The sequence below is a fragment of the Natator depressus genome, chromosome 3 (assembly GCF_965152275.1).
Source record: "Natator depressus isolate rNatDep1 chromosome 3, rNatDep2.hap1, whole genome shotgun sequence".
Classification (NCBI taxonomy): Eukaryota; Metazoa; Chordata; order Testudines; family Cheloniidae; genus Natator; species Natator depressus.
This window is the reverse complement of record NC_134236.1, coordinates 168,649,938-168,670,050: the sequence shown is the minus strand read 5'-3', so window position 1 is coordinate 168,670,050 and position 20,113 is coordinate 168,649,938. Positions and strand designations below refer to the sequence as shown.

Below are 20,113 nucleotides of genomic sequence, written 5' to 3'. Positions count from 1 at the left end.
CATCGCTCCTCAGCTGTGGGGAGAGGGGTCACTGTACAGGGAACTGCTCACCTGACACTCATGCATCCGGACCTCCCATACCCAGTCACCTGTGCCAAGCCTCACCCCGTACAGCCAGACCCCCGCTACCCTCCCATACCTGAACTCCACCCCATTGAACCTCAACCCCTGCATCTGGAGTCCCCCTGCACCCAGACCCTCACCTGTGCACCCAGACCACCCCCCACTGAGCTCCCTGCACTCAAACCTCCACCATGAGTAGTCCCACCGCACTGCACCATCCTGAGCCCCCACATCCAGACCCCCATGCCACTGACCCCCAACTATCTGCACCCAGACCCCCACCCCACCAATCCCCACTCCCCAGCATCCAGACCCCCCCCACGCTGAGACCCCCATGCCCAGACCCTTCCGCTGAGCCCCAACCACTTTCACCTGGAAGCCCCTGCAGGGTCCTATTGTGCTGCACCTGAAACCCCCACACCCAATGATCCTCTGTGCATCCAGATCCCCCCACTTCTAACCCCCCCACTGAGCTGCCTGCACCCAGATTATCCCACACAGAATCCTCTCACACTGAGCCCCTCCACATTTGGATCCTGCCTGGTTGAGCCTGCCTGCCCCACACCTGGTGCACCTGGCACAGAGGGGCAGGGCCCCAGGGTGTTTCTGGGGCAGGCCCTGGCCTTGTGCTGTGTCAGGGTCAGATGCAGTATCACCACTGAGTCTGTGTCTGGGGGATGCGGAGCCAGGGAGGCTGCAGGGTGATCTCCCACCTTTGTACAGCCTGTGCTCCCCATTGCCATGCTGGACCCTCTGCATTTATTTATTGACAAATAAAACTTGCAGAATTTTAAAATATTATGTGCACAGTTTTTAATTTTTTGGCGCAGAATGCCCCCCGGAGTAATAGATTTGCAGACTGCGTACACCCAAGATCAAACAGAGAATCATCAACAATCCAGAACAATATGAAAAATGTAGGCAAACGTGACCTCCTATGCTGAACTTAGTTTCCAGAAACAGCCGCAAAACAGAGGGTCAACATGTGAGGCTGTAATTAGAATCCTAATAGAGCACTCCAGGCTAGGATTTGGTCCTGGCTATCACAAAGCATTCCTGGAGCCATATCCTGCCAGCCCTGGACCGTATTCATCCAGTGCTCCATGCGACAGGAAATCTGCCCTTGGGTGGTTAGAGAAGCTTGAGGTGATGCGAGGTGGCAATAACCCCCTCTCTATCAAGAGGCTGCAGCCAACCACTGCCATCCCCCCAAAAGTATGTGGTACTGGCTGGGGCAGTGGCTTGGGCAAGTGCCCATGGATGAACTGATTCAAAATATCCCTTTGAACCACTGTGGGTGAATCCAACTATTGGCTTCAATGGGAGTCTGCATAAGAAGTAATGGTAATATATAGTCCCAAGTCTGAAATGCAGTCTGAGGGGCAAGCGGACTCATCCAGACTACTCATCCACTGCAATAATTGGTCAGCATGCACTTCCCATCTCTGACAATAGCAGGTATAACCCAGAGTGACATTCTGCAGGTCAGTTAAGTAGATTTTAGTTATAATACTTAATGGTCCCAGCCACTGCTAGAACATTTTTACCACCTCTTAAATGCAGGGCAAAACCGTGGTTGCCTCTTGTAACATGCTGCTGAGGATACCCAGAGCTGTTAGCCACTGTGTGACCTCTCTGCCTACACAAGGGAGAGTTTTGCTGGTGATTAGATTGTGTCTCACTTTCCTGCCACACCGGTCTGTCTTCCTCACCAGCAAACTCCTCAAGAATCTCCCAGCCTAGCAGGTAACTATCAGTGAACTCTAGCCTGCAAGCTCCTCAGAGATGCTTCTCTGCGATGTACAGCCCCTACCACTGTGCTTTCACAGAATATATCAAGTTTGTGCTGTGCTGAGGTGTCAATACATCACAGCTTATTCATTTAACTGGGTGTAAAGCACACCCTTCCCTTCAAACACAGCGCCGAATTGGTTTATAGTAAAAATATAGGTTTCAGAGTAGCAGCCATGTTAGTCTGTATTCGCAAAAAGAAAAGGAGTACTTGTGGCACCTTAGAGACTAACAAATTTATTTGAGCATAAGCTTTCGTGAGCTACAGCTTATGCTCAAATAAATTTGTTAGTCTCTAACGTGCCACAAGTACTCCTTTTCTTTTTAGTAAAAATATAATAAGTTTGTTAACAAAAGACCATGGATTAAGTGATACCAAATAAAAGAGCTAAAAACAGAAATGGTTACAAGCAAATAAAAGTGAAAACACACACCTAAAAGTCTAAAATTTAAACTCAACAAGCTACAGCCTTGGTTCAAGGTCTATTTCTTACCAATCTTTTTATTTCCAGCCATGGCTGACTCTCTCTCAGTCAGGACTTTCCACAGAAGAACAAGGTGCTGGGTTTCCTTTGTCTTTCTAGGTGAAAGATCTTTGCCTAAGCAGGTTTCTCACCTATGTTTAGTTTCCTGAGACTTCAACCCTCTTGGTTGAAGGGCCCATCTTTCTCATCTTGCCACAGGTCTGGCCCCTTGTGTCTGTCCAGCAATGGATACCAAGATGGTGTCTTCTCTCTCCTTCTATCTTCCTAAACTCACACTTTTGTCCCCAGACTCACGATGATCTCATGCTGTTCTTCCCTTCCTATGGGCTTCCCATCCCCCTGATGATTCATATGTGAATTGGGCTTCCATTGTTTTAATTCTACTAATCTAAATTTATATATAAGACAGGTAGGTAGCTGTTTTCCTTCCTGTCTGGGAGAAAAACTGATTCTCTCCTTTTGGTCACAGACTTTAAAGCATAATATTAGTGAGTAACCGTAATTCCTCATCTAGTGTTAATACATATATTTCACAATGATATTAATCACCATTGTCACCAGTTCACATATGATCATTTGTATTTAAAATGGGTCATGAAAGTTGTGACCGTAGTGAGTTGGGGTGCACTGGCCTGGTTAGACCAGCTGAAACTCACTGGTACATGTCAGGTAGTTCCTGGCCATCTGGCACTGAGGTGCTCTTGGGGGTCATACTACTTATGCCATCAAAAGGTCCTTGGAGACTAGGGTTGTCATTTTTGGCATACATCTACGTTAATCTCTATCGACATTGTTACTTCAATATAGCCACAGGCAGACATTCTGACAACCATCCTGACAACCACCTTTTAAATCTGGAAATATACACATGAATCTTGACAGTGAAAAACCCTGAAAATTAAAAATAACTTGTCCTTCGTATGAGTAAACTATATTTTAGAATTTAGGTTCTACAGGCGAAATTTTCAAATCCACTCAGAATGGCCTAATCCTGAGACCCTGAAACTCAATGGTAAAACCACCAACTCTTAATTAACACTAAGAAAATCTTGCTTTATGTAAATTAGAAAAACACTGTCTGGAAGCTTACTCGTGTATTCACACAGGTATATGTATGACAGAAACAAAGAAAGGTAAGATCTATCTGTATCTGGCCTAGAAACTAAGGGCCAAATTCTGGTCCCAGTTACTCTGATGTATATCAGAAGTAACTTCAGTAAAGTCAGTGAAGTTACACTGATGCACAATTGAATTAAGTGTAAGGAGAATCAGACCTTGAGGCTCAAGTCATTATGAAGATACACAACTTGACTGCTTTAGTTTCTTAAATGTTATCAACAATCAACAGAATTACTCTCCCTTTATATATGAGAGGTCCAATGACTGCAGCATAGAAAATAAGAGGATTTAAGTCTGTCTTCCTTTTTGTTTTGTAGATCATGCTATTCTGCACTGAACTGAAAGGCTCATGGCTTAGTAATAGATATTTCACTTCTAGGTCTCCAGTTCAAGTCTAGTCCAGGTTGAAAAGGACCGAATATAGCTAACAACTGATAGCAACTTGACCTGTTTAAATTAGTAGGTAATCTCAGCTTTAGCTGAGCTCCTCACAGAGATATGTGCATGTTGCAAACACCATCAGCACATCTGGGGTCTTGTTGCCATTCTCAGAACGAAATCCAAAGCCACAGAGACTGAACTATCCTCTCACCCATGGAGAGGGAGGCAGAGGAGTAGGTCAGCTTGTACTGTGCTCTACCTGTTCTGTAGATAACCAACTTGACTTCTGTCTCTGGAGCTGCCAACCTGGGAACTTTCACAGGCACCAAACTCTTTTTTTAAAAATTGGAGGAGGAATAAACTCTCTAATGAACCTGACTGTTCTAAATGAACACAGGGTTGCTTTTGTCATTAAGCACTAGCAACGTGCCCAGCACTGCAGAAAAAACACAGAGAAAGACCCAAGAAGATTACGACCAAAGGGCTAGGTTTTGCCTGGCAGCTGTGTAGGTGTATGGAAAACTGGGAAGAGCTGTTTCCCCGCCTTGAGCCCCTGACATGAGGGGTGACACACAGCCCAGCTGCTCCTTCATAATGCCTCCAAGAATGTAAATCACCCCCAAAGGGGCATAAAAGAGCAGGGCCTTGTCCCCACACTCTCTGCACAGCCAGCAAAGCTAACTGAGCACCGAGAGAGGCACATGCTACACCAGCTTAAAGGGTGGTGTACCGGAATGCTCTCCCCGCGCATCTGTGAGCTCTGGAAAGGATTGTGCCACCCTGAAGCACAATCCTCTTTGGAGCGCCCACCTGGGAGATGTGCCCCAAGACCTGTGGTGGTTACCAGCCTATGTGTACCAATTCTGTTCCAGCTAGTAGCCATGCATTTCTGCTCCTGGGCAGGGGGAGAAGAAGATGACCAGAAAAGGAACTATGGAGAAAATGTAAGCAACTGATGTTGGTTGCAATCCAAAACATGTAATAAGTAAATACCTCATTACTATCAGAACTAGACGCCTAAATAAGTGAAACCAACCTATTTTAGGAGGGTTTTTTTCTATTTTGTGTTTATAGCTCAATAAAAGAATTATTTATTTCAGAAAGTTATTAATAGCAGTATTGCCCCAATTATTTATGATTCATCTGCTACTACTATAGTACTATCTATGTTTATTATTTTTGGTAACAATGCCTGATGTTTTAATAGCTCTTTAAAGCCATAGATTATTATTTAAAGTGGAGAAGTGACAATTTTCATCAAAGTTTTGCTAGGCTGTATTAATATTTTTAACATATCACAAAATATAAATATTTATACCACAGACTTGTTACAGAAATGGGGATTGTGTCAACAGTCAGTACTCAAAGTTAATCAACAAGTTGCCACTGTAATTTGTTTTAAGGTCTTTTATGATTGAAAAAAAAAAATCAAATCATTTGCAGCCACATCTCCCTTTTGCATTCATTCGCACTCTCACACACAAACACAACCCTGGTGGGCAAAGAGTCCATGTTCTAAGTTTCAATTTGAAGTAGATATTGAGTTATAAGGCCCTGAAAAGGAAGGTTGACAATGGAAATGCTGGTATACCCTTTATTAAGCAGTGCTGCCAAGAGCCACTATAAATTTAACTACTTTTATAGCTTATACCTATTGCGTTTTTAATTGTGACATAATCTTGTGAACACAGAACTTCATGGCAAATGTACAGAATAAATCAGCCAATAGCATCAGTACAGAGAACACGTACAGTGCCCGATGTTCAGAGACAAAGGTTCGTAAGTCAGCTGCGGGGTGGTCAAATTGTAAAAGGGTATTGATTAGTTTATATTCCATTGCAACTTCATTACGTCTCTTTCAAAATCATAGCACGTCTTAGCATTTACTATACAATACATTTCAGAGTTTTCCATATTAAAAATGTATGCTTGCCATGGCCAGAGAAATCTAAACTTGTTACTGTCTGGCAGCTGTTCAGTGGCCCACGCGAAATGAATCGGTGGTCTCAACTTAGCGCATGGTGAATGAGTGTCCACATCATACCACCACTGTCACAGCACAAACTGGCACTCTCAGCAGAGAGGCCAAGAACAGAATGGGCATGAAGACAGAATTATCCTCTCAGGGTCATACTGATAGAGGGTAGAAGCTTACACTGACACTTCCCACACTTTACCTGCTCAGGGGATAAACAAAGGCCTTTTGCAATCAAGCACCTTTCTTGAGCTCAGTTAATTTACAAGATATTACTCCAATAAATACAGAGACTTTGAGAGCAAATACCACTGACCGTCAGTAGAGAAAAAAGGATGAATTTTTAACTTGAATTTAATACTCTAAACCGGCTGAAGTTTATTCAGAGCGGTAGAAAAGCTCTCACATAAGGCTTGCAAATACATTGTCTCATGTCCAGAGTAGTCCAGACACTTTTATAGAACAAGAAGGCTACCAAGCTAGACCCAATCAACCACTCTAAGTAAAGAGAAATGGTCCTGCTTCTGATTACACATACCCAGCTTTTACTCTGGTCTAATGCCTTTGGCTTCAGTACAGTTACTCCCAATATACAATGATGTAAATGAGATCAGAATCAGACCCAATGACCACTTTAAAACAATGAGTGCAATATTCAAGTGGCAATTAAAGGAACTCATTCCACACATGTAAAATAAGTTCCTGCCCTTTATTAGTAGAAATGAACCTGCCATCTGCACCAGTGCAAAGTCTTATTGAACACATTATCCACTCATTGAGTTCATTGGAGCAACTGTGAATTGACATCATGAGGCAGTGATCCCTAGTGGACAGAACTCTCAGCTAGGACTCAGGACACCTAGGTTCTGTTCCTGGCGCTGCCACTGGCCTGCTGGGTGATATTGAGCAGGCTTTTAACCTCTGTACCTCAGTTTCCCTACCTGTAAAATGGGGATGATGCTTATCTCCTTTGTAAACTGCTTTTAGCTGTACCAGTGAAAAGTGCTATATAACAGCTAGGCATTATTATTATTAAATGAGATCAGAAACTGGTCTTGTGTTTCTAAGTTCTAGCATGCACTGGAAAAAGGAAAACATTTGAAATGAAGGAAAGAATAATTGATGATAGGTCTTGAAGTTCTTTAGAGGTGTGTAAAGAAGGCAGAGGTGGGGAGGAGAGTTGCCCAAAATTCTGCCATACCTAAGCTACCACAAGGTGAAGGCTTTCCCAGCAGTGCCAGCCATATAGGACGACTACTGAAATCAGGTTTTCATTCTTGATTAACTGAGTGCAGAGAAGAATCAAAGACGGAATACACAAGCTCCGTAGTCTGCATTGCCACAGCCACATACATGTGCCTTTTCAGGCTCATGTTAAGTTATGGTGCAGATATTGGCCAGGAGCTCACCTGTTTTTCATAGAGATCATGATACATATTGGAGTAGGTTCTCAGAGGTGCTGAGTACCCACACCTCCCACAGAGACCATTAAGCAATGACAGATTTAGCTACACTAAAGTCTTATCTACACCAAGAAATTTTGTACCTGTTGTCAGCAATTGTGGCTATTTCCTTGGTACAGACAACCAACCCATATGGCTGGTTGAAGTGCTTGGGTATATTGGGCTAACCCATTTTCAAGACCACATCAGGAAGACCTTCTCTAAACTGTTGTCATCACCAGTGCAGCTTCACCTGTTGCTGACAATGGATGCTGAATGTTCTCGTGTAGGCAAAGCCCATGAACCCACTGCAGGATGTTTGCGACTGTCTCTCCCTCTAGTGGCTGGAGCCCTACCAAGAGGGTAAAAACCCTTATGCTGCTAATACTTCCTCCTTGAGTTCAGATGGAAAAGGTGGTTGTAAGTTCTATACCCACCCATCTGCACTGACCACAGCCCACCTAACGCTTGACCTTTTCATGATGCCGTTTGATCCTCTTTCAAATCCTTGCCTGACACTCTGCCTCCTTACATTATTTATAGGATCAACTAAATAGTGTCCTTTGCTTCCCTAAACTGTTTACAGCATTGCTATGTGCAGTTATGCAGCTGGTTCTGTCCACTCTATCATGTATAGTTTATAATCAGTCTAAAATATTTCAGGATCCTATTGGCCAAAAAGCAACTTGTAAATGACTTCAGTGGAAGTTGGGTCAGACTCTTACATGGGTACAATTCCAAATTATATGAAGGAGAGTTGCATCCTTGAGGGCAGAATTGGGCTGCAGGAGTTGGATATATTTTTAAGACTGAGAGCACAATATTGGAAGCGTGCACTACTGTAGATATCAGTGATGAATGGCAGCAGAGTTCGGTTTTTCCCCCACATAATAAAGCTGTGCACTCAACATGGGCCCCAGCTGCTGAAAGACACTTAAGATTTCTCCCTCCTTTTTTGCCATAATGATATTGTGGAGTTAACAGGAGTAAGGAAATTATTGTGCAGAATTTCAACCATTTTACTTACAGAATTGTCTTTCTAAATGAAATGAATTCCAGTAGGAGTAGACACAAATATATTTGGGCAATCTCAGGCCCTGCAAGTGAGTGAAAGGGCCACAGAACCAATTACAGACTAAGTGACCTTCTGAAGCTTCCACACAGCAAAAGCAGCGTGGTCTAATTGGTAAGGCACTGGCCTTGGAGTCAGGCGTGCTGGGTTTTCATCTCAGTTCTACATCTGACAAGCTAGGTAATTCTGAGCAAAATCACTTCACTTCTCGGTGATTCAGTTCCACATCCTGTAAAATGGGGATAAAGATCTATACCTTCCCTTATAATTGGCTATGAGATCTACAGATAACAATCACTATATGAGAGCTAACAAGCATAGTTTATATAGGATAAATATTAAAAACACCTGCCAGCCTCCTGAACTCTTTTACTTTAAGAGATTCCGATGAATGAGTGAGGTTCATGTGTGGAACCTGATGGAAAATGACAATCCCTTTTCAAGTGTATTCCTAAATTACCCCAGAATTTATATGCCGAATTTTGGCCCAGAATAATTTTTTACAACCGATTCATAAACCCCTCAAAATAAGGGGCCTTTAATGAAACACCAACAGAGTTAGCAGTCACAGTGACTTTTACTATCATTACTTTGCAATCACATTGCATTTGGACTTCTCTAGCTTCCTAAAAGAAAAATATTATTAGGTCCCAATGTTGCAAGAAACTAAGTCCCTTCTGGGAGTCACTGGCCATCTCATTAAGGGTGCTTAGCACCTTGCAGACTGTCTCTCTTAATGTGGTTCTGCTCCTGGGAAAGCTTCCATAAAGTGAGTGGATGGCTACAATATTGATCAACAGCAACAAGAGAAGACATCTGACTTCTGAAGACCACAAATCCTCAGATCCAGCTTCCTCCTAGATGTTCTCCCAGCCCTTTCTACACTGACAGTCCTCAGCCAATAGGTATTTCCTAGGCTTCTCTGCTGTACTACCCATAGCTTTTCCCACCCCAGTTATGCTCACATGAGCACTCATAGATCCTAGTGAACTTTGAGATCCTTGGAAGAAAGGCAACATATAAGTGAAAAATACTGGTTAGTATTAATATTGTTATATGACCTCTCTGATGACCATATGAGTGTAGATCCTAATATTATGCTTAGTTTACATGACATTTTATGGACAGCACTTATTGATTCATTGTCCAGGGGGACTTACTGCATAGCACGTTTGTTCCTGGATTCCCTCCCTTCCAAGCCTGAACCTAATGGCAAAAGAGCACAGACAGTGGATAGCTAGTATAGAGAGAACATTGTCAGCTACATGAGGACATGGAAATATTATGTAATCACCTTTCCCCATGGTTAGCCCTCTGAGTACCTTTTCCACTGGATTCCCACTTTCCTTCTAGTCTTCACCATATGCAAAAGATATGTAAACTAGGTCTAGTGTAATTTCTCCATGGATAAGGTCTTGGTAATTTGGGACGAAATGAGACCTACTTACATCTACCCCAGTAAAGATGGAAGTACTTCACTTACAGTGGCATTTAGGTGTGTCATTCATCTGTAAACTGCACTAGAAGACAGTGATTTTAGGGTAATGAATCTTGTCTTCTGACCACACATTGAAATTCCATATACAGACATACGGATTCAGCAATCACAATCTAGTCACATCTCCATACTCTCTCTCACCTCGGCAAGTCGAGAATGCTTGTGAACGTTCTCTCCTTTCTGCACGCTTGGAGCAAGCTGCTGCAAGACGCCCCGGCTGCTTGTGAGGGCTCGTGTCAAGCGAGCAAACTTCCCCCAGCCTTGAGAAAACAGAACAAAGATTACACAATAGCTACAAGAAACAATATGGAATTGTATTTCAGGAAGACTCTCCTAAATCCAGGGATCAAATTCAGCAGTGATAAAGGTGGTATAATTTAACCACATGCCAGGTGGAAGGGAGTCAGTAAACAGATGTCAGTGTAGTAAAGAGGCCAAAAAGTGTGGCACTTCAATGGCTGTGCAAGAGGACAGTTACATGGATTGGGTATTTCCTGGGGACAAAATTCTGCCCTGGAATAATCACCTATTGAAGTAAGTGATCTGATTCAGATCTCACATCAATGCAGGAGATGTTCCTGACCTATCCAGGTGACAGACCAGAATCAGGAACAATGAGAGTTATAACAAGAAGTGAATATGGCCCCAGATGTGTAGGGGATGGTGTGGAGGTAAGCAAAGAAATAGACGATACTATATGATCTAACAAAAAAAGTGCAGATGAAACCAGCAACACGATTTTATACCCTCTGCAGATGAAAGGAAGGACAAAGCAAATACATTTTTCAAACTTTGTAAAAACATTCAGCTGCCGGGGAGGAGAATTTATATGCTGAGTTTTAGCCCAGAACAATTTTTTACAACCAATTCATAAACCCCTCAGAATAAGGGGCCTTTAACAAAACACCGACAGAGTTAGCAGAAACAGTGACTTTTATGATCATTATTTGCAATCACAGAAACTCAGCCAGAACATGCATTTGGACTTCTCTAGCTTCCTAAAAGAAAAATATTATTAGGTCCCAATTCTGCAAGATACTTAGTGCCTTCTGGGAGTCACTGGCCATCTCATTAAGGGTGCTTAGCACCTTGCAGACTGTCTCTCTTAATGTGGTTCTGCTCCTGGGAAAGCTTCCATAACCTTCTGCCTCCATTAAGAAAATAAATTATACTATTTTTAAAGAGCAGCCTGGCTTGCTAATGTGCAAGTCTCCTATTAAAGTAATTCGGATTTGAGTGGTTAGAGTGCTGCCCAGTACTTTGAACGTTTCCTGTCAATGCCCTGTTGTGAAAGTGTTTGCTGGAATGTGTGTTTGCTAAATAAAAGGGTGACACAATAAAGAAGCAAATTACATGGATTTGCTGTTCAGCAGAACCTTCCTAGCCTGGGGCTGATAAGGTGACTTGACATATGTTTCTTAAGGAAAGTGCAAAGAGGCAAACCTAAAAAAAGGGGTGGAATCAGACAAAGAAACAGTTGTCGAGGCAAAGAATGTCTCTTACAAAGCCAACACTGAAGCCCCCCCTCCTTTTAAGAAGGTCTGATTGATAGAGCTGGCTGGAACCAACTGCCTATTTCCTGGAGAGTTCAGCAGTAATTAGATTTTTCATTTCCATCCATTGGGCTGAATCTCACCTGAGTAAGGAGCATAGTGTTTGCCCCAGAAAGAAGGAGATCTCTTCAGAGAAACAGATTATCTTTCCACATACAGAAGCAGATCCTCAGCTGAGATCAATCAGCACAGCTCTATTGACTCCAGTGCAACTATATCAATTTACATCAGTTGGCCCCAAATCTGTTTATGTTTCACGATAGTCAGACTGATACGTTTTCCTGTCAGCTTTTTAACACAGTACATTTCTAAGGAAATATTCTTCCCTTGCTGTCCATGAGTAAGTCTCATTAACATTAATGGGCCCAGTCCTGAAGCCCTTACTCATTTCTTATTCTGGCAAAACTTTAAGTAGGCCAGTAGGTGTTATGAGAACATGGGGAAAATTGCTCCTAAGGGCCAGGTCCACAGCTGGTGTCAATGAGCATAGATCTTCTGAAGCGAATAGAGATGGTGCAAGTTGGTATGTCTCCATTAGCTTTAGAAAATCTATGGTCATGGATACCAACTCAGAGTCTGGCCCTAAGACCTTCCTTTGACATAACTTGGATACCAGCATGACTCCACGGGAGTTACTCCTGATTTACAGTGGTGTAAGTCAGTGAAGAATCAAGATCATTGGATTTAGAGTGGTGTGCATCCAGAGAAACTGGGGGATAATTTGTTCAAGTGGCAGTAAATAGAATCACATGGGTTTACAGTCTCAGACTTATAGTATGTGAGACGAATAAAGCATGTACACCATATGAGTATTATTAGCAAGTAATGTTGTCCGTGGTGCTGAAATGAAGTGTACTTTGCTGTGTATAAGTTTCAGAGTAGCAGCCGTGTTAGTCTGTATCCGCAAAAAGAAAAGGAGTACTTGTGGCACCTTAGAGACTAACAAAGTTATTTGAGCATAAGCTTTCATGAGTGCTCACAAAAGCTTATGCTCAAATAAATTTGTTAGTCTCCAAGGTGCCACAAGTACTCCTTTTCTTTATGCTGTGTATAAAGATTACACAGAAAACAATATGTTAAATACCTTAATGTTGCAAAGCCAAGCACTCAACAGACAGGAAATGCCAGAATTAAGGCTGTCCATATGAACATAATTTGGCTCCCTTGTCCACATGCATTAAGATACAGTCTTTAATTACATGATCACATACAATTTTTCCACCAGGATCCCTGCCTCATTCAGTGCACAGGATGGACAGAGCTCAATTAATGAGCAACTATTCAATATTTTATTTTATCTTCATTGAACAATGTGTGGCCCTAGGCCTTATTTACTTCACACTATTCAAACTCTGCCCTGAGTGTGTATGTAATGTTCTAGGTTTTTAAAAAAGCAAACTGTGGAATCATATTGACACCCACATGGGTTATCAGAGGAATTGGAACGTTTGGATCCACTGCATGGCTATCTTCCCCTTGAGTTAATGGATTTACCAATAGCAGTAGTAGGTTGTCATCCTTTATGTGGACCAGGGTTAGAGGCAGATGAGACACACACATTGCCGGTGGGTTTTACAGATGTTTGCTGAGAGAAAAGAATGAGGAGACTTGGAAATCTGGGATCCCATTCCACGTTCAGGAGGGGAGTCTATTCTAGTGGTCACCTTTCTGCCCCTGTCTCCCTCAGTCTGTACCTATTCTAGTACTGTCTTTTCCTCATTGCCCCACTGCAGCATCTCATTGCATTTCCCCACCTCTACCTTCTTATCCCAGTCCTACTCTAATCCTCTGACCTCCCTGTCCAAGTCCCAGTCTTCTCCCCAGTTCAGGCTCCTCATCCCAGTCTACCTATGGGCTCCTTGCCCAGAGTCCCAGTCTCTCTCCTTCCCAGATCTCAGTCCTAGTTCCATAGATTCCAAGACAAGAAGGGACCACTGTGATCATCTCGGCCGACCTTCTGTATCACACAGGCCACAGAATTTACCCAAAATAATTCCTACAGCATAGCTTTTTAAAAACATCCAATCTTGATTATAAAAATGTCTGTGATGGAGAATCCATCTTGATTCTTGGTAAATTGCCCCTCACTGTTAAAAATGTACACCTTTTACCGGTCTGAATTTGTCCAGCTTCAGCTTCCAGTCATTAGATTGTGGAATACCTTTCTCTGCCAGACTGAAGAGGCCATTATTAAATATTTGTTCTCCAGGTAGGTACTTATAAATTAATACAGTTACCCCTTAACCTTCTCTTTGTTAAGCTAAATAAATTGCTTTCTTTGAGTCTATCACTACAAGTTTGATCATTCTTGTGGCTCTTCTCTAAACCCCTCCTGTTAACTCCCCGTCCCAGGTTTCCCATCCCAGGTTCCTTGTCTCGATCTACATCCCCTGCACCCACCAGTCAGGTTCTTGTCTGTTCTGCATTTGAGACAGGTCACTTCCTCCTCCATACTGCGTGGTCACCAGCAGGGGGGCATTGAGATCACAGAGAGACTCTCCCTGTTCTTAATTCTGGTTTCCATGACCAGGATGGCCTGCAGCACCAGACAGCACTAATTTTCATGCTTCAGCCCTACAGACCTGGGCTGGAGCATGCTGAGTACAGATAGAATCCTGAGAGAATTTAGTTGACAAGCTTTAACAAGTCTCTACTGAGCATATGCAAACAAAGGTTTTTCAAAGGCTTATAACTTGCCCAAATATGAGCTGTTTTCACAGGGATGGCAAAAGGCACATTCCTGGCCCAGGGCAATTTCAAGTCTTTGCTCCAAAGCATGAAAGCATTAGAATGTCTCAAAGAAACAATTAGAGCACTTTTTTTTACCATGGACAAGCTAAGACATTTTAACCTAATCTCATTCTCTGATATGGCTCAACCATCATTGAGGAAACTTTACAAATAAATTCAGCCTCTGGCAGACACCTGGTGAGGAAAATTTCAGTCAAACAGTTAAAGTTGGGCAAAGTTACAAGCAACTGAAAACAGGACCATGTAAAGAGAAGTGTCATGCAATCTTAACTATACAAGCAGAGCTGGTAGTATTGCCTATAATGAGACTGCAGGCCCAATTCTCCTCTTGCTTATTCCAGATTTACATCATTGTAACTGTTGATTCCAATGGAATTTCTGCTGATTTACAGTTGGAAGAAGAATCAGGCCCTGTGCCTGAAGAGTGCATAAGTATGTGAGTATGCCTTGAGCAGAGCTGAACTTTGTGAAATTTTTACCGTAGAACAAAGGGTTAGTAAATATCATTAAATTTTACAGAAACTTAAGCAATGCCATGAAGATGCAAAGCCTATCAAAATGGCCAAAAATTATATTATGCTTTTCAAGTAACATTAGCAATTATGAAGCTGAGAGATTCTCTCACTTTTTTTTCATTTCTGTCCCTTATTTAAAAAGGGCTGGGAATATTCTACAGTAATGGTCTAAACCCTAATGCTTACTGTAGCAATACTGCTGTGTTTTGGGCAATTAGTGTAAAACACCATCCTTTCATTTTTAAATGGAAGAAAAAGAAAATTGTGGAAACTCCAGCATACACAGTGGTTCTATATGTTACATCAGAGACAACATTGGCATCAACAGCACCTACAGTGGAATGCTCATTTGTCTCTCAGTACCCTAAGAGGAAGGAATCCCTCTTGATCTTGTTACAACATATTACTACAGAAACCTGAAGGAAGACATAAACTGCCTGCAGGTACGCAGACATTTAGGGCAAGGACTGATTACTCTCATTAGTCAATGAAGACAGACCAAGAAGTGATGGACTTAAGTTACAGCAGAGAAAGTAAATATCAGAAAGACATTCAAACTAAGAGCCATTAGGCAGTGGAATAAAATGCAAAGGAAGAGTGGAATCACAGCATTGGAGCTCCTGAAGTCTAGATTTGACACATATTTCAAAAAAAGGTATAATGGCATCAGTCCTGCCATGATGAGGGGGAACTGACTGGACCACCTAAATTAAAGAGTTGTTTTCTTCCCCAAGGTGATAGGGATTTTCCTATACCTGAAAACACCCACTTTTTTCCTCTGAAAAAAGAAAAAAATTTCAAATTGTATTACGTGAAACTCAAGACACTCATTATGCAATTCACCTTAGAAGCATATTTATTTTTCAGACAATCAAAAAGCACATATAATAGTGTCCAAGAAGCCAGCTTGCATTTCTGGAATAGAACAATAATAGTATCCAATCTAACATCTTGTCTTGCCTCCCACTCTCATGTTTTTGTTCTTCTGTTGATACGTTAAGCACCCGTCCTGTGATGAACTTTTGACCAAACCAATCTGAACGTACTAAAACTCACTCCACTAATACTGAGCTGCCTTAATAGGAGTGGAGGTCTTAAAAAGACAAAATTCTGAATTCAACTGTCCTGCTGTCCATGACTTCACTTTCACAATTCTTCATCATTTTGATGCAACCACTGTGATACAACCTCCTTTGCAAAGACCTTCAGTCTTGAATGCTAGAAGAAAAGGGAAGAACTCAGGATCACAAAACCATCAGCTGTGTTTCAACCTCTTCTTCTTCCTGTTCTGGGCTCCACTATGGCCTTTGTATTAGGCATCAGTCACGTTGGATAAGAAAACGAAACATCCCACCACTTTGCTGAATTGATTTTGTATTTTGTTCTTGTGAAGTTCTAGTTCTTTTGTTGTTAACTGGCTCAAGTCAGATTTATACTGAGACCACAAGAGTAGTGTCTTCCACCTGTGACCTGTCAAGCCCCCCCTAAATCTGCTTCAGGTGCTTTTGTAAGTGAAGCCCGCTAGCCATTTGGAGGCTTGAGAGAAGCAATTCCCAAGGGTATGTCTGCATACATGGGAGCGAACCCCCCCAGCCCAGGTAAACAGACTCATGTTAGTGGGGCTTGCACTAGCACACTAAAATTAGTTGCACAAACGTTGTGGTACCAGTGTAGGCTCAAGCTAGCTACCCAAGCACAAGCCCACCCTGCCCCCTGGGTCTAAACTTGGGTGGCTACACTGAGACACTGCTGGTGTCGCAACATCCAGGCATATTAATGCAAGCCCCACTGGCACAAGTCTCTCTGACCAGGCTGGGAGGCGCTCTCCCCGTTGTAGCATAGAAACTGTGTAAACAGATTGCTGATCTCACCTGTTTGAGAGGCACAAACACTCTGTGGGGGCCAGACCAGGAGCTCCAGACAAGCCTGGCAACTGACCGCAGGCACCAGAAAGCCTGTCCATGGCCAGAGCTGCCCCAGCATATGAGTTGAACCTGGACAGACCTCATGTTTGAGAGGAGGAGTTACCTGGCCAGAGCCCAATTGCCATGCCTGGGTGACCAACTTCGGGCCCCAAAAAGCATCTCTGAGCCTTCACATGTGAACTGAGCCTGGGCAGGGGTGGTTTTGTAGAAGACACCTGGAAACAGAGAGTCGGGTTACAGCAGCCACAGGGAATGCAGCCCAGAAGTTTCACCATGCAGCAGCAGGTGAGACTCCATTTTGTCTTACCTGGCCAGAGGACTTAGGACTGACTCCCAGCTCCACAAAGGAGAGACTGAGCCCCAAGACTCTGCTTTGCTTGTGAGGACTGACTTCCAGCTGTGCCTGGTAAGCTGCCTCTGCATTGGGGCCCTTCCCTTGGAAGGGGAGAACTATCAAGTTACCAGGAAAGCATGCCAGCCCTTTTCACTGAGCTCCAACAACAAGCTGCTGCCTGTGGGAGACTTTTGAGGCATTTTGATATTCTTACTTAGTTCATGGACATTGCATGTTCATTGCTGGGGGATTGGCTGGTTACTCAATTATTTGATATCCTGGATTCTCTGACCTGTTCCATTTCCATTCTGTTAATATACTGCTATACATTCTGTGACTAATATGTCTGATGGTCCTGGATTTCCTGTAATTATACATTGTAATGTCCCAGAGGTCATAGCCGTTGTCTGTTAATTTATGAATTGGGCCATTAGGTGAAGGCACTGAGTGCAAAAGAACCCAGGCCCCACTGGTCCTAAGGTGGGTCATTGACATTTCACGTACCGCATGCTGGGTAATAATAGGAGAGGACTCCATGTTTCTGAAACTAACCAGGATCTTAATTAAGAGAACTATTTACAGAGATGCTGTAACTGCAGCTAGCATTCCAGCCATGTGCACACAGACTGTCTTCATGGTGTCACCACCACCTTCCCTCCTGTAGCCTGTGCTCTTTCCTCCAAGTTCCATGCGGACTGCTACAAGCAAGGTCCTCAAGAGGGAAGAATAAGGGTCTGTATCGCTTTGGAAACCAGAGGTCCCCCAGGATGGAGCTCCGTAAGCTTAGTGACTCTAAGAGTCCCTGTTATATAAAATGCATGTTATGTTTTTAACAGAATCCTCCTTGTGCTCAGTGCAAATTTCAATACACTGTAGTATTTAGGTACAAAGATACAAACAGTCTTCTTGAGAATTCCCAAGTGTCCTTGAGAAGGTGGGCATCTATCCTTATGGAGGCAGTGTGGTCTAGTAGACACAGCACTAGATTGGGGGTCAGGAGATGTGAATTTTATTACTAGCTTTGCCACTGACCTACTGTGTGACCTTGGGTAAGTCATTTCACCTCTCTGTGCTTCTGTTTCCCCTCCCACCATTTGTTACTCTTGTGAATCTAGACTGTAAGCTCTTTGGGGAAGGGATTGCCTCTTACACTGTGCACAGTGTTCAGCACAACAGGGCCCCAAGTCTCAGTGAGGGCCTATGGGCACTACTGTAATACAAACCATTTTTTTAGTCTTCCTTTTTCAATCAGCCAACCATGATGCAAATGGTGGTTGCAGAGTACTTTTGGAACTTCCAGTATGCTTCAGATCTGTGTTAGGTCTGACTTCTTTCTCAAAAAAGTTGAAATAGTGTGTTCCACACCCACATCTCAGAAATGGAGGAAGAGTGCACCCAAGAAGTCTTCTCATCTTTTTCCATTTTAATTTTTGTTCTCTGAGCAAATGGCAAAGACAATTTACCCTGCAATCTTGCATGTTTTTTTCAGCAGCTAGAACAGGATATTCTGTGGTTTTGTTTTCAGATACAGAATCAATAGCAATGAGTAGGAACGCATTTTTCCTGAATGGACACTTATAGCCACTGTTGGGTAGGTTCTCAGATTCAACCAACCGTCCTGCATTAGTGCCAATGTTATTTCTTTAAGCTTTTCCTTTTCTTTTCCTCCTGTTTCTTCATTTGCAGCATTGGGTAGTGGACCAATGAGTTTCATTTGGTCTGAAGAAGCTGATACAGGACGAAACACACTTCAATCATTTCTTTAGATAGTTTGATTTGGGCTACACTGAAGGTGAAGATCTTGGCATAAAAGAATGTTTCAAGCTCTCTTATTAATATCAAGTTTTTCCTTTTATTTGTCTTTACACCATCATTACCAAGGAGTTTTGCTGCTTTTTGATGTTGAAGAGAAGAGAAGAAGAGAAGAGAAGAGAGATTGCTTAATACGAAAGAGCTGCTAGAATGCCTGGAACAGGGACTTACATTATTACTGCAGCTAGGTTTCAATGAGAACAACAGCGTCGAAAAGATCTATTTGCAGGATCATCAAACTCAGTGTTTTCCTCTTCCACTTTAAGAGATGAAGTTTCATTCAATGGCACATTTCATTTTCAAACAAATTGGAAGAAGCCAATTTTCTGCACTTTGAGAGGAACCTGGTCCCTTTGTAACTTGCTTCGAAAACATGACAATGTTTACATTTTATTATAGAAGAATTATCAGTTTTCATTATTTCAATTCATTCAGTTGGTTCCTACCACTTCCTTCAGCTTACTCAAGATGAATCACATCCTTTCATATGTTGAATACTATAGTAATTACTAAACACTAGCCAAGCTGGAGCATTGATCAGCAACTTTGAGTTACTAGAGTTAGAATTAAAAGCCACTGCCTCATAAATTTAACATTGTGAAGACTGAAAAAGTAAGATGGGGTAACCAGATTTGTATTATCAGATTACCATGTCATCTGCATTCAGAATTGTCTGGAATCAAGCAAACCACGCTCCTGAACAGTTCTCATTTCCATCTATTCCCTTCTCTTCAAAATCCAATTACAGCTGACTTCACCTCTCTCCAGTCATCAGTGACTCTGTTCAATCCCATTCCCGTCTAAGTTTCTGGAGAGTTCTAGAACATTGTTTGTCCTAATGGACCTAAGAAGCATAAACAAGAGTCTTTATGTTCTCATCACTTCTCTGTTTGCTTTTTTTAAGTTAAAGGTTTCATTCAGACATTGAAACTGAAGCCTAATGTTTCTACTAACAAAAAACCTTCAAATATAAATTATGTTCATGTAAATACTTATTTTAAAAAATCTCCCCTCCCTCCCCACACAAAACAAAAACACAGACCAGAAAACACTATTTCTGAATTAAAATAAACTAAGCAAACAAAGCCAGTTGGATTTTTCTCAGCCCTGATTCTGATCGAAAGGATTACCATAAACACAAAATGAAATAAAACTTCTTCTGCAGTGTCAATTATAACAATTACTGCTGGAAACATAGCAGTTTAGGAGATAACAGGCCAGCAATCTTTCACCCACAGGGTACATGGTTGTTGAACCCAATATCATTTTGTCTTATAAAAATAATGAAAACAAAAACATTGGGTCTAAGCAACAGATTCTGAGCTGGTGTAAGTCGGCAGAGCACCCTCCAGTCCACATTTTCAAATGGACCTCAACACAGCCCCTAAGTTTGCACA

The 20,113-nt window shown here is 42.4% G+C and overlaps 1 protein-coding gene across 2 annotated transcripts in view; it reads right to left on the bottom strand.

Moving 5' to 3' along the window:
- The window catches only part of KCNH1 (potassium voltage-gated channel subfamily H member 1), a 308,739-nt gene that overhangs the window by 254,354 nt on the left and 34,272 nt on the right, over positions 1-20,113 (bottom strand). For both annotated transcript variants that reach the window (XM_074949315.1, XM_074949316.1), the window contains one exon: positions 9,968-10,086. In XM_074949315.1, the coding sequence (XP_074805416.1) occupies positions 9,968-10,086 (119 nt within the window). The remainder of the gene's footprint in view (positions 1-9,967; positions 10,087-20,113) is intronic.